The sequence below is a fragment of the Ceratina calcarata genome, unplaced genomic scaffold, assembly GCF_001652005.2.
Source record: "Ceratina calcarata isolate Rehan_Ccalc_2016 unplaced genomic scaffold, ASM165200v1 scaffold517.2, whole genome shotgun sequence".
In the NCBI taxonomy this organism is placed as follows: domain Eukaryota; kingdom Metazoa; phylum Arthropoda; class Insecta; order Hymenoptera; family Apidae; genus Ceratina; species Ceratina calcarata.
In genome coordinates this window covers 772,363-787,629 of record NW_017176301.1, presented here as the reverse complement: position 1 = coordinate 787,629, position 15,267 = coordinate 772,363, and the positions used below count along the sequence as shown (strand labels likewise).

The following is a 15,267-nucleotide window of genomic DNA, read 5'->3' as shown; positions in this document are numbered from 1 at the left end:
AGAAACAACCACATATAGAAATCATTATTTCTCACGTGTAACAATATTTCATGTCAATAAACTCCAACAAACTATCTTTATTTTTTTTATTATTTTAACCTACATCTGCTATGGTTGCATTCCTCAGAATTTCGGTACGTATTGCTATTCGAAACAGTCAGCTGTTTTCACTTTGATGTGAACTCTCGTGTGTAACAATATTTCATACCAAAAAGCTCTAACAAACTATCTTTATTTATTTTATTATTTCAATCTATAATTGGTACGACTGTTTCCTTAGAATTTCAGTGTTGTCGCAATTAGAAACAGCCAGATATTTTCCACATACCAAAATCGTGATCTCACGTCTAACAGTATGTCATATCAAAAACTTCCAACAATCTATCTTCCTCTTTTTTTATTTTTTTAATCTACACTTGCTATGGTTTGTTCCTAGGAATTTCATCACGTATCGCAATTAGAAACAGCCAGCTGTTCTCCACATACCAAAATCGTAATCTCATATCTAGCAGTATATCATATCGAAAAGTTCCAACAAACTACATTTATTTTTTTTATTATTTAATCTGCGCCTGGTATGGCTAATTTCTGAGAATCTCAGTAGGCATTATTGTTTAAAACAGCCAGCTTTCCCACATACCAAAATTATGATCTCATGTCTAGCAATATGTCATATCAAAAAGTTCCAACAAATTGTATTTATTTTCTTTGTTATTTAATCTGTGCCTGGTATGGTTGTTTCCTGAGAATCTCAGTACGCATTATTGTTTGAAACAGCCATGTTTTCCACATACCAAAATCATAATCTCACATCTAGCAATATGTCAATATCAAAAAGTTCCAACAAACTACATTTATTTTTTTTATTGTTTTTATTATTTTTTTTATTTTTTTATTGTTTGCTGAGAATTTCAGTATGTATTGCTATTGGGAACAGCCAGCTGTATCTAATCTACATTTATGTGATCTCTCGCGTTTAAAAATATCTCATTGAAAAAAAATCCAACGAATATCTATATTTCTTTATCAGTTTAATCTATACCTGTTATAGTTATTTCTTCAGAATTTCAACACGTATTGCCACTCGAAACAGTCAGTTGTTTTCCACATTGATGTGAACTCTCGTGTCTAACAATATTCCCTGTCAAAACGTTCGAACAAACTATTTTTTTTTTTTTCATTATTTTAATCTGTGCCTGTTACGGTTGTTTCCTCAGAATTTCAGTACGTATCGCTATCCCAAAGCAGTCAGCTGTTTTCCACACACACAAAAATTGTGATCTCTCGCGTCTAACAATATTTCACATGAAAAAGTTCCAACGATCTGTCTTTTTTTATCATTTTAATCTGTATCTGGGTTCGTTGTTTCCTCAGATTAAGAGAATTTATTGCATCGGATATCGCGAGCAGATGTTTCTAACGCTACTTCTCTGAGAAGATAAAAAATTTGAGAGTTGAAAGGAAGGAACGTAGGTCAACCGTGGGGTAATTGCGGAGAAAACGCGAAGATTGAGAAAAGAGAGAAGAGGCGCTGTTAAAACCCAGGCAACCCCTTCACACGTACGACTCCTCTAATGACGCGGGTATGTTTTTTCTGGCGGGAATGGTGGGAGGAAGAGGGCTCGAGAGCAGTTGTTTCTGGCAGAAACCGCTTGTCCTTTGCGCTGGCGTTTTCACCACGGCAACCGAGAGGAGCCGCACGCGCGTCAGAACAGAATTCTCCCCGGCTATTGTTCGGCTATCGCCGCGATGATTCCACTCCGCCGCACTCGCCAGCAGTCACCGTTTCGAATTTCCCCGCCGAGGTTACACCGAATCTACCACGCAAACCCTCATCTCGTGGAAAAAAGCTTCGTTAATGCGGTCCGATAATCCGTCCCTCTAATTTTTTATCTTAAAAGCCGGTGAATGTGCGCTAATTAGCCAGACGTGCACCGACTACCGACAAAAACCGCGACAGTTTCCAGGAATCCCAGCAGATTTATATTCCGAGAGAAGATTCGACGAACAAGTCACAAAAATAATACCTGATTGTTTAGTAGAGCTCAACTTACTTGAACTCCGCCCACTCCAACGATGAAGAGCAGTTGTACCATGAAGAGGGCCGCCAAGAGGTTCATAAGGGTCGTGCCTGCAAGGCTCCTCAGGTCCGAGAACAGACTAGAACAAAAATGGAATCTCTGATCAGAGTCGGCCATAAATATAGCGAGGCGAGCCCGACAAAAAATACATATTCCTTTTGTCCGAATATAAGAGTCCCATTCCACACAAAGTTCGTCCGAAAATAGGAGTCTGATTTTAATTTAACAGCGTTATTCGAGACTAAGATCATTGTTAGGGATTGAAAAATATTGAAAATCATTTTTCATTGTTCATCATATCGTACATGTCGTCAAAATACCCGTTTGGCTGAACGTAACACAAAAAATAGTTTGTTCGTGCCAATTTATTTGCTTGTTAGTTACGGATTGACAGTAAACGAGATGCGTTTCAAACTCATTCCCTGTTTTAAACGATCATGTAAAGTTGATTTGAGAACTTTAATTGCACAGGCAAGACTTCGAATCGTTCCTCTAGGATTACATGGAACTTTTTTGATATCTAAGTTTTAAGAATTGTCCTTTTTCTTGGGCCCACATTTACTCTTCTTTTTGGGTAGATTTTTAATTACTGATTTCTCTGTATTAAGTTGTCGTTTCGTGGCTTTCCAAATTCTTGAATCTGATTTTCTGTTTACTTTAAATGCTTTGGCAACTAATTTAATTGCACCATGATTAACAATAAATTTAGTTTTTCTCAATTGTTGAAGTAAAACTTGGACGTTTCCATCTTTTTCGCAGCTCAAATTTTTCGTACGTATAGTACAGTTATTAATTTCTGTACTTGTTTTATACTTTACATTTCAAAGGGGAAATGCAATTTTACTACTTATTATAAGTAACACTCACTCTATGTTATGAACTGCTGGTTTAGCATCTAAATTGATTTGTTTAAAATTTGTCATTTTTGACATTTGTTTGACGTTTCAAACAATAATAAGCATATGTTCATCAAAAAAGACTTGATCCGTTCTTTCTATTTTTCTACTAAATAAAAAGAATTTTCTAATAAATAAAAAAAAAACTTTTCAAATGGGACTTTTATTTTCGAACAGAAGGAGTACACTACATATGTACCTAGTGTTACAAATATCTACAGTGAAGAGCACAACTGAACTGAATAAAAAACAAAATAAGTCTTTTTAATCGGACCGAAAAATTGGAATTCTTTCGAGTAGTTAGGTGGATTATTGATTACTCTACTAAATGATCTGCAAAGAGAATTTATTTATTTCTATACGGTTTCGTAAAACCGTTTGGTATACAATAACGAAACAAAGTGCTAAAACTAAGATGGCATATATAAAATGTAACAATAAAAACAATGATAATAACTGGGAGTGGTATAATACAATTGTGTAATAGCTGAAGTAGACGGTCAAGAGTAATCCATTTAGAGAAAAGGATAATATATTTGATGCTCGACGTAGATTGGGAGAAAATATCAGTCTTAAAGTTCATCTAACTACAATTTCTAAAAGATTAAAATTGCTAGTAATTGTTAGGAAAAGTGTGAAGGTCGCTTTTTCGACCTTTTTACCAGGGCTTCTAATGAAAATTTGAACAAGACATTTTAAACATTTGTAACGACCACGAAAACTAATGAACACCCGTTAGCGAAAATCCGTCGAAAACCGCGGGGACCGCCGGCCTAACGACACGGATTGTTTATTAACAGCGTCATTAGCAACGCGTAGTTATATGTATAAGGAGCGGCCGGACCGGCGAATTCTCGCATTCTTTGCTGTGCTCGGTTGGGAGAGAACGAGGTAAGCCATCGGTCGCCCAACTGAGAGGGAGAGTACGAAGCCTAGCTCTCGGACGCCCGATACAGCCAGGAGAGTACGGGGACTACCCTGGGTCGTTCCTTGGAGGAGAGTACGGCTGGAAATTCCGCCGGACGCCAAACCAGGAATAGAGTACAGGGGACGTCACCCGGACGCCTGAGAATGTATAGGTTAAGCGTTTGGGAGAGAACGGTCGGATTATCCACCGGTCGCCCAGTAGATATAGAAATACCTCATGGAGAGGAGAGAACGGTTGGAATAACCACCGGTCGCCCTCCAGGTGTAGTTAGCGTTAGAGAAGAGTACGGAGGTTCAACCTGGGTCATTCTNCGTAGGAAAGAACGGCTGGAGTATCCGCCGGTCGCCTCGAGAATAGAGTACAGGAACCCTCCGGACGTCTCTAACTATATTTATCCGAAATCATGATGATTTTGTAAACGTTCCCATGTGTCATAAGAATGTGAAAATGAATAAATTATTATTTGTGTTTTCCCAGAACCTTGATTCCTTTGAATCCCGAAATTCCCCTACACATTTATATAAGATAAATACATGTATGGGGAACATTTCAGTCATGATTAAAACCTGTAGTTATTTTTATCAAATGCGGAAGTAAGTAACAATAAGTGCGAGGCTATTAACGCTGGCCAAGCGTGACCGGAACCTTCAATCATTTAGTATTTAGTCTAACGAGCATGATATTACGATTGCGATTCCTTTTTAATAGCGTGACTACCGTTCCCCTTTTACGATACCATACATATAACGTGAGAGCCAAAAGTGTAATAAGTTAAACGTGACATTTTTCTTTCTGCTTTCTCCTGCTACTACTGATAATAAAAGTTAACTCGTTTGCAATCAATGGATAGTGTTGAGGATATGGCTTTTGTTTTAATATTTCTCCTGATAAGTAAATGTTAAAGGGATAGACTTCGATAGCGGCGCGATAAGGCAGACTGGTAATGTTATTCACAAAATTATCCAAAAATTTAGGTTTAAATAGGTGAAACACAGGTCTTTTCTATAAGCAATTTTACATTCAAAAGCGGTTGTACTGAATTAAATCAGAATCAGAGCACGTCACGTTTAACTTTTGCCTTTTCACAAAGGTAGTTGACGACCCAAAAGTCTTCTCATATAAGGATGAAAACTGTAATCCCGTAAACCCATGTTATGCACTATTTTTTCCTGGTTATCGATAAAACAGCAAAAAGGTCAAAATTTTACTGACAATTGTTAGAAAGAACTCTACCCTACCCTAGCCCCTTAAGCATGATGCTGTCTTTGATCCTGTTTTGTACAGACATCAAATAACTAACGTCTATACACAATTTATATTGTATCGAATAAGACGTCTCACGGCTTCTCGCAGCCACACAAACAATTTGCATTCGTTCGGAGAGATGGCGAACAAAGAAAACAGAGAATTCTATTTGTGTCAAAGGAACACTTATCGTTTATTCGTTTCGCGTGAAACATTGAGGAGTACATGTTCACGGAAGAAAGACGAATGAAACGGGTTGGATTGGGAAAGCGAGGCGTATACTACACGCGCATGCATACATACATATAACGTATCACGCGATACGGGTAGAAAAGTGGGAGTTGGAAGGGTTCACGCGAATGACTCTGCACGAATAATTCCTCGAGCGTGAATAATTCATAAATCAAACACGCTCGAGGTTGGTCAAGGTGAAACTGTCCCTACCCGTCATCTATACACCTTTTTCTGTTTGATAGACATTCCCGGCAACGGGCCAAACCATTTTATGAAATATTATCTTCTCCCTTTTTCACTAAAAATCCTACAGGCAGAACAATGCAACGTTTGTTCCTACTTTAAATTCCGGATTTCATGCATTTATTACAGAATTCTGTGAGTATTGCATGTAATGTACAGAACTATAACATCAATATTGAGGGAGTTAATTAATAAGAAAAATCTCTATCGGAAGTGCATTATAATTCTCTATCTATTATTCATTATAAGAGAGATTGCTCTTCGTGGTGATTGTTGAAGTCCTCTCACAATAGTCAATACATTCGAACCACGTCATACTTTGCAAATACAGTAGAACCTCGGTGTACGACAATAATCCGTTTCTGATGTATGGACTTGTACCAAATAGAGTATATACCAAACCAAACTTTCCCATAAAAAGTAATGTAAAAATGTGATTAATCCGTTCTCATGTAAAAGAAACTCGTATTGATATTATACATATCTACATTAATGGGGTTATAAAATAATTTAAACAATGTTTAAACACATAAACAAAAAATAAGATTTTATTATAAATTTTCCAATTTATACTCTGCTTAAAACTGAAATAACAAAAAGAAAGAAATTTTATTCTAATCTCTTAGACTTCTTGGATTGTTTAGAAATTGATTCCACTCCCTTGGCAACGTTAGCATATTTAATAATGTTTTCACTTTTTATGACTGTCGATATCGTCGTTCTCAGTCGTGGATACATATGCCACCTTCATATCTTTCAACAATCTCCTTTTTAAATTCCATAGTGATCCTATACTCCGTTCACCGAGAGTCCGGGACTGTGCACAGTTCAGTTTTCGCTCGTTCTGCGCATCTCAATGCTTTACCGTGTATACTGAACCGTGTGGAGGGAGTTCGTTGCGACCCCCACCACCTTCCAAGCTGCGCGAAACGGTCCCACACTCTCGGTGAACAGAGTATAGTTATTTTTCTAGTTTTGTATTTCTGTTCATTTGCCTTTTCATAATCCATGATTAATAAAAGTAATAAAATTTTACTTAAAAATCAAAATCAGGTAAAATGTGACAGATGTTATAAAATGAATATTGTTTATATACTTCTATAGCACTCGTTTCGTGCAGCTTGGAAGTTATGTCGTATACCGAACAGAAGTTGTATACCAAGCAAAATTTATTACGTCCAAACATTAAGTCAAAATTGGACTTATTGCAAGGCAGACGTAGGCCGAGGTTCATGGTTTTTCATGTATATACATAATGTGGGAAATTATTTTACCATAATTAATATATTTTACATTTAAACAGAAACAGTAATTTTGGTGCAGTATTCACATAATTAATTTGTTAGAAAAATTATTTTCAGTATTAGCATTTACTAAAAAAATGTATAGCAACATGTGATTGTCAAGTGGTCTTTACATTATATGAATATCTCATAAGATACAATTTAAAATATGTATAGATAAAATTTTTAATGACTCCTCTTAGGTCTCATTCCGGTCTCATAAAAGAGTCTAGCTGGATGAGATGGTAAAATGTGAAATGCGACTACTGAGGTCAGGAAATGTAAGAATTCGAATCATAAAGGACTTCATCGCGCAAAAAACGTTAAAAAAATCGGTTTTCGATTTTTATAAGTACTGCACACTTCACCAAAAAATCTGAAAAAAATAGGGTATACTAATTGGGTTGAGGCACGTCTACCATAAAAATATAAATGATGTCGCTCGAAAACTTCTATATGAAATCAGCATTTTTTAATTCTTTTTTGTCTTTTTTTATTTTTCACGACCAAACTACGCAACGAAAACATCCGAAAAAATTCCTTAATATCGAGTATCGTCCAACGAACAGGTGAGAATTTTTTCAGATTTTTTGCTAAACGTTTAATAGGAGGAATATGGCAAAAACACTAAAATTGATTAACTCCCATAACTACCCTCCGGATTGAGATAGAAGGTTGAAAATTGATACGAAACGTTTTCTTTGGACACTCTATCGAATGGCTCATTGCACGTTGAATTTCGATCAAAGGCACATTTTACCATCTTATCCGACTAAATCAGAGGTGAGGAACCTTTTTACCACTAGAGGCCACATTTAAATTAGACAGTAATAAAGGAGGCCGCTATAATTTTTTATATTTCACTGTTGGTATTTTTATTTGTTTAAGCATATATACAGGGTGTCTCACGCAACTGGAACAAGCTGTACCTCTTAAACGTTTAGGAATAGATGAAAATGTTATAAGGCAAAGTTAAATGGTATTAGACGCTGCATAATATGTAACTAAGTTTATGCACTTTTATGTATCGATGCATCAGAAAAATGCAACCGCACTTCTTTTTTAAATGGAGACCTATATTTTTGACTGCATCAGTCGACGCAGTTTCTTGTGCTCTACAAGAAAGTATTAACATACTTATACCCTAAAATTATTCGTTTGGAAGTTATCGAAGCTTTAAATTTTCTGAATAATTTCGGTGTCTCGGCAAGTTTTCCGATTACTGATAGTTACTGATAGAAATCTGAATCTTACAATGGCTAATATTAGCAGCAGTTTCATATTTACAAACATTGTAATGTAACATAACGTAGGTGCTCCGGTAAACTTGTCCTTTAACAACGTTTTTTTAAGAGCTTTATCTAGCAATATATTAAATTGTATCAAAATCTATTAATTCATTTAGTTCCTCTGTATTAATACGAGTTTTGTAGTCTAGAAAGTGAACAGTAAAATTAATAGGCAATGTATGTAATACACATTTATCGATTACCATTGGACAGCGAGTTTTATGCATTTATAGGAAAATTGTTTCGGCAATGTTTGCCACGTTAAAGAATGTATAAAATATTAAAAGACGAGTACCTATTACAAAGTTTACATGTTACACAAAATGTCTGGTTAGAATACATTTTTTAGACTGATACCAGTATGTAATACACATTTATCGATTACCATTGGACAGCGAGTTTTATGCATTTATAGGAAAATTGTTTCGGCAATGTTTGCCACGTTAAAGAATGTATAAAATATTAAAAGACGAGTACCTATTACAAAGTTTACATGTTACACAAAATGTCTGGTTAGAATACATTTTTTAGACTGATACCATGAATATTTTGTTTTGCATAAAAATCTAATCTAATCATCACATTTTCCATCAGTCTTTAATACAACCACGCCCTTATCTTAAAGTTATCTCTAAATATCTTTCCTTTAATCCTACAGTGATTGATATAGTAACAACTAATGTACAGAGTGGAGCAAATAAACGGAACCAGTTTGATTTCTCATAAATTAATAGTTTTTTATTAAAAAATGTTTCAAATAGAAGTTTAGGGGACATATGGACGTTAAGTTTTCTCTAAATAGAATCATATATTATATTTATTATTGCTCAGTTTGATTCAGTTTGTTATTCTCTATAAAAAAAATATTAACATGTTTGTATAAAAAAATTATTATTAAATAATATTACATTTTTGTTACATTTGTTTGCCCCATCTTGTGCAGGCAAACGGATTAACTATTATACACTTAATTTGCTATCAATTTTGTAGTTGGTAAAGAATGAGCGTAGTTCCTAATAGCCGTCGCGCGGGAAATTGTTAGTTGTCTGTTTCCCAAGCTTTCAATACCCTCGAGCGACGGTAGAAAAGTTTGGCGGAAAGAGATCAGTGGTGTTTGCGGACGAGAGAAAGGAAAAGTAACAAAATTGAATTCCAGAATAGGAGGAAGGAAGCTTATTTAAGGAGAAAGTTTCGCGAAAGCTAGAAATGCGGTTTCCTTGTACTCTTTTTTCCCCCTTTTCTGCCTAAATCGTTATCGAACCAGTCTCCATCGTGATTTCTTATTAAATCTTCGACTCGAAACTTATCCAATCTTGAAAGCAACTAATTTTCAAAAACTTTCCTCCTTCACGCTTCGAATCTCTTCATTAGCAGTTCACAAAATTCCAACCGTATCTCCCGTTCCGCTCTTGCTTTTACCGTTGAGCTACGCTCGATTATTTTACTTCCCGTTAACGATAACCGCGACGGCCTGTGTTCAAAGGATAAATCGTGTAACTGCGCAAAAACGAAGCAAAAGAATCGCGGGGTTGAAATACGAGCGCGCGGTTTACGGAGCTGCATGAATTGGTAAGTATCGATCTGTACTCTGTTTATTAAAATTCCTTCGATACGAAAGTCATATCCGTACGGAATTCGAATCGACGCGACGCGACGTTGGGCTTGTCGATATACCCGTGGTGCACACAGTCGGATTTCGCAAATAGAACGTGTTTGAAATAGCATACGAAATATATCGCAAGGGGCGAATTTTTTCCGCTAAAAATTTATTACGCTAAACAAATCAGAGTTCTCCTCTCAATACAAATAACTATCAATATAAATACAAACAACTATCCATTCAGTCAAAACCTATAAAATAAATCTACAGTAACTCTCATAAATATTCGGACGTTATAATGGTTGAAAAAATAATCGGTTTATGTTGTTAATCATAATGCATTTATCCAATTTATTCTTATTGGACGGATTAATGTGACTTATTCCACTGTGCATATGTACGACTCGATCTTGTTGGATATCTTGTTTGTAGAATTACTTCACTTTAATGGCTGGGCATGTTAGGAACTATTTTAACTAAATAATTTTGCGAAATTCATTCTCATTTTCTCATTGATCGAGCTTCTAATATTTATTTACTTTTATTAGTTCGTTTTAATGTTCTGGCCGAGTGAACTCCATAGATTTTCTATGAGATTGACCGGTGAATATGGTGGAGGATGTAATATTTTAGGTTAGTTATATAATAAATATTCTTGGGCAATTCGAGATATTGTTTTGATAAAGTATATACCTGTTATGTCTGGCCATTTTCACTGCATTTTGTGTTATGAATGTGATGGAGAATATAATATTTTAGAGTAGTTATATAACAAATATTTTTGTGCAGTTCGAGATTTGTATTTCGAATCATTGTTTTCATAAAATTTGCATCTGTTATTTATGACCACCACTGCACTTCATGTTAAATTTCCTTTGAAAATGTTCAAACATTTGCTCTCATCTTATCGTAAGATACTATCGATAAAATTAGTTTTGGTATCCCAATAGCGGAGATATAACTCCATGCTACTAATCCTCCGTCATTATGTTTTATAATTAATTGATGGCTTATTGTTTCAAATTGTTTATTAGTTTTTCGCCAGATTTATTTTTGTCTGTTGGATCCAGGAATCTCAAACTTAATTTCGTCAGCAGAGATTACGTTTTCTCATCACTTTTTCCCCTTTAGGAACAAATTCGTTTGCAAACGTTAATATTTTCTTTCAATTTATTTCATTTATGAAAGATTTCTTTTGGTCTGTCCTCTCATGATTACCAAATTCGTATTAACATGAATATTTTTTCCAATATCCTCACAGAATTGTGCAGTTAATTTTGGTGCATTTAATTCGGGACTTCACTTTACTTTTTGTATAATTCTAGACCTTTCTCGTGATTTAAGTAATCTTGGCCGTCATTTTTATAGGATTAATTCGATGCTATCTTCTTTTATGTACGGTATTTTTACTTGTATTCAACAAATTAGTATTAACAATTTCTCGATAACTTTTTTTCTCTTTGTGATAAATGACAGTCGAACATTGCACGAGATATTCTTGGTTCCTAGAGTCATTATTGTAGTATATAATTATTAATCTTAGCGAAATCTAATGTAAACTGACTCTACGAACGATTATTGACATTATGTTTAAAAAAAAATGAAACAGAATCACTTCACCAATTTTTTTAAGAAAANGTCCTCTCATGATTACCAAATTCGTATTAACATGAATATTTTTTCCAATATCCTCACAGAATTGTGCAGTTAATTTTGGTGCATTTAATTCGGGACTTCACTTTACTTTTTGTATAATTCTAGACCTTTCTCGTGATTTAAGTAATCTTGGCCGTCATTTTTATAGGATTAATTCGATGCTATCTTCTTTTATGTACGGTATTTTTACTTGTATTCAACAAATTAGTATTAACAATTTCTCGATAACTTTTTTTCTCTTTGTGATAAATGACAGTCGAACATTGCACGAGATATTCTTGGTTCCTAGAGTCATTATTGTAGTATATAATTATTAATCTTAGCGAAATCTAATGTAAACTGACTCTACGAACGATTATTGACATTATGTTTAAAAAAAAATGAAACAGAATCACTTCACCAATTTTTTTAAGAAAATAAGAACTGTAAGATATACTTAACGTCCGAATATTATTAGAACAAGGAAAGTGTGCTTACTTTTGATTACAATTAAACATATATTATACAAGATAGCAAAGGATACAAGATTTACTTCTGTACGTGTGTGTAGCAAACAAAGGGTATTGACTTAGTAAATAGCAATAAATTTAATAAACGTATTGCAATTAAGTAAGCAATTTCAAATATCAAAAGCATATATGGCTGTCTTTCTTAGTTCTTATTTGTTTTAAAAGGAGATTGCGAAAAATTTATGTCTATGTTTATGATTGTTCTTGTTGATGAACGGAATTATTTTTTGCAATGATGCGGGAGTTTCCCGTTGTAACCCCGAAGGGTGAAGCAATGAAAGGTTCACTACTACTACAAATACTGCAGTGTCCGAATATTTACGAGAGTAACTGTAGGTACATTTGAAAACCGTTGGAACGTAAAAGCAACAATTTCCAGAATTGAATTGGGCATCTATTTTTGAACCAGACGTTTGTAGGAGAAGGTTTCGGGTAGCTAACGAAGAGGAAGCAACGTGACCCAAGCGGACCAAGTCTGTAGGAAGGTTTCCGAAGGGGGTAGATTTTCCTAAAACTCCATCGGCGATTTCTCGTTCGGCTTGTGAATAATTCATTGCAAGTTTCAACGGTAACTCGGTAGCAGAGAGAAGGAATTGTGGAAAGGATTATATAGATGCGTCTTTTGTTTGGCTGCCCGAAACAAATTCCTAAGAAAACCTATTCAAACGTATATCGTCGTATCGAAATTCTTTCTTTAATCGAGAAACTTCGGTTCGTTAACGACGAAATAATTGCGTTCGTTCTTTCGGCCTCTTCGTTAGAATCTCTTTGAAAGACAGCAAGAGAAAAAACGAACTAATTTCGACGGGAGATTGTCCCTTGAAGGTAGCGAGGTAATTAAACCGTTGAAAGACAAGTTCGAGCTATCGATTGATCATTCGATAGGAACCTCTTCATTAAATTCTTTTTTCATCAAAATTGATGTTCTCAAAAAGAAAATACAAAAATAAAAAAAAGTAATAAGGTTATAATATAAAGGGGTGTTTCAGTATGGATGGTACAACCATAGAGGGGGGTGATTGTACATGAGAAAATAAATCGAAAATATGGAGTAAATTGTGTTTCATTTATGGCTTTGTGTTTTCGAGAAAATTAAATTTGCCCCGAGTACGTACGGATTTTTTCCGGTACCTAATAAAATAAATATTATATTACAAAGGAGTCCATTTAATTATTTTTCATAAATGTTTAAATTCAATACGTTATTATATTTTACACGATGTTAGCTGCGAAAATAAAAGAATTAAAAAAGTCCGCAATAACTTAGTTGCCAACCCAATAATAGAATACAATTTTCAAATTCAGTATTTGTACTTTGTATTAAAAGTGACTAAAAAGAAATGTTTGGTACTTAACATAAGTAGAGAAACGTGAGGATAAAACTCTTTTGTTTTCATGCGTAGTTCTTTTTTCGACAAACTCTGAGAGATGATAAAAGGGCTATTAAAATAAACGTAAAAGGGTAGGTGTTCGCTATGCACTGTAACTTTGGAATGATTACTCTTTCAGGGAACCAACGTTAAATTGAAAAGAAAATGCGGCATAAAAATGGCACTTTTCATGAAAATAAAGGGATGTAAAAATGAGAGCGAGCTGTAATTGCGATTCGTTGAAAATCTGGACCACGTCTCGGTCCTTTATTACACCAGTCGCACGGGACAATAGAGCCACAAGTCTGTGCCTTACACTATGCGATTCAGGATCCATCTTCTTTTCACGATTAATAGCCACACCGAAAGGGAGTCGCAGAAGAAACTAATTAATTTTTTCAAACTGCGCGAATTCCGTCTCTCAATTAATTCTAGCTATCGTTACGAATCCATACGATCACACCAGAGTTTCTTTTAAAGTAATCCGTTTTATCCATCCCATTCGATAGAGCGTAAATTATCTTGAAATCTTTATACGATTCACAAGGTTTGAGAAAGGTTTGAACATCATTCAAATAAATTATTTCTCAAATATCATCTTAAAATGATAGAAAAATAAGCCAGTGAGTAGAAATTGGGACATTTACTAAATCTATTCTTTTATCTTGTGCATTTCCAGCATGCATCCGTCTCAATTCATTCCATACATTCCTGGTTTTCTCGTCCACTAAAAAGTCTCTTGCATGCTTATCGGTTAATGTGGTTATTATTATTCCAAATGACTCATTAATATCAGTCTACCACAATTTTCTTGCTTTGCCATCGGGAGATTCGGAAACAGCGGCAATCGACGTTTCATCACTTTCTATAACCTCTCCAAGCAACCGTTTAATGCCCAAACATGGTAATTTCCGTTTGTTTGGCTGGTATTTCCTATTAATAATTCTATCCTATTCATAGGAATCGCTATGCCCTGCTTTTTTTTATATTAATTTATATGTAAATTGTCACACTCGATGTGATTATTCCCAATGTTTCCTTTTTCTAAATTTTCGCGTTTCACCTACTTTTCTATAAAACTCCACTCTATAACAGATAAATAGACAGATAGAACCACGGTCTGTTATTAATTGTTGTGGATCGTAGTATAAAATTTTTCTGTCTGATATTTGATATCTCAATGCTGCACGTTTTGGAGTTATATTTTTATCCTTTGTAATATATTCTTTAACGGACTTGCCTTTACGCATACTGATACTCTTCAAATCGAACTCAATATCTATTCTTTTACCTCCTGCATTTCTAGCATCCACCGACAAGCGTAAAATTAAAATCGTGTTTCGCAAATAAAGAAGAGCTTGCAGTCACAGGAGTGTTGCATTCATTTATTCCTTATTACTTTAAAGTTTAAGGAATAGTAATTTATTGCAAATGGCGACATGAAGACAAGTCTTCAATCGTAGACTATTCTATAGTTTTTATTCTAATCTTGAAAATAAAAATGTCAAGAATTTAGGGAAACTCGTGTAAAATATAAGCTCCTAATTTCAGTAGTGTGATTAGAATTTTTAAAGGCAGGAATATCAGAGGTTAAGAATGGACATGGTTTAAATGTAATGGAGGCAGTACAGAGTTTAAAGCAGGGTTGGACATTTTTCATAACACAATTTTTTGTTATTAAATCAATTTTTCTATGCCTTCATTTATGCTAATAAAAAATATGTATTAGATTTGTATTGTAAAAAAGTAATTGTAAAAATATGTGAAAGAATGACCCAAAACTGTATAGGTTCCAGATTCACTTCATTGTTCTTCATAACATTGATTTACACCACTGTTGTACTCGATTCAAGGAAATTGCAATAAAACTAGATTTGACAGTAATTTATTTCAATGTCCGATACGGAAGTCTAACTAGAAAACTAAGATGAGC

General features: G+C 34.6%; 1 protein-coding gene across 1 annotated transcript in view; it reads right to left on the bottom strand.

Moving 5' to 3' along the window:
• Positions 1-2,030: 2,030 nt before the first annotated feature.
• LOC108628321 (adhesion G protein-coupled receptor L4-like) overlaps positions 2,031-15,267 on the bottom strand; it is a 74,128-nt gene continuing 60,891 nt past the window's right edge. Inside the window, exon 4 of the mRNA XM_018030147.2 lies at positions 2,031-2,160. Coding sequence (XP_017885636.1) covers positions 2,046-2,160 — 115 coding nt within the window. The 3' untranslated portion in view covers positions 2,031-2,045. The remainder of the gene's footprint in view (positions 2,161-15,267) is intronic.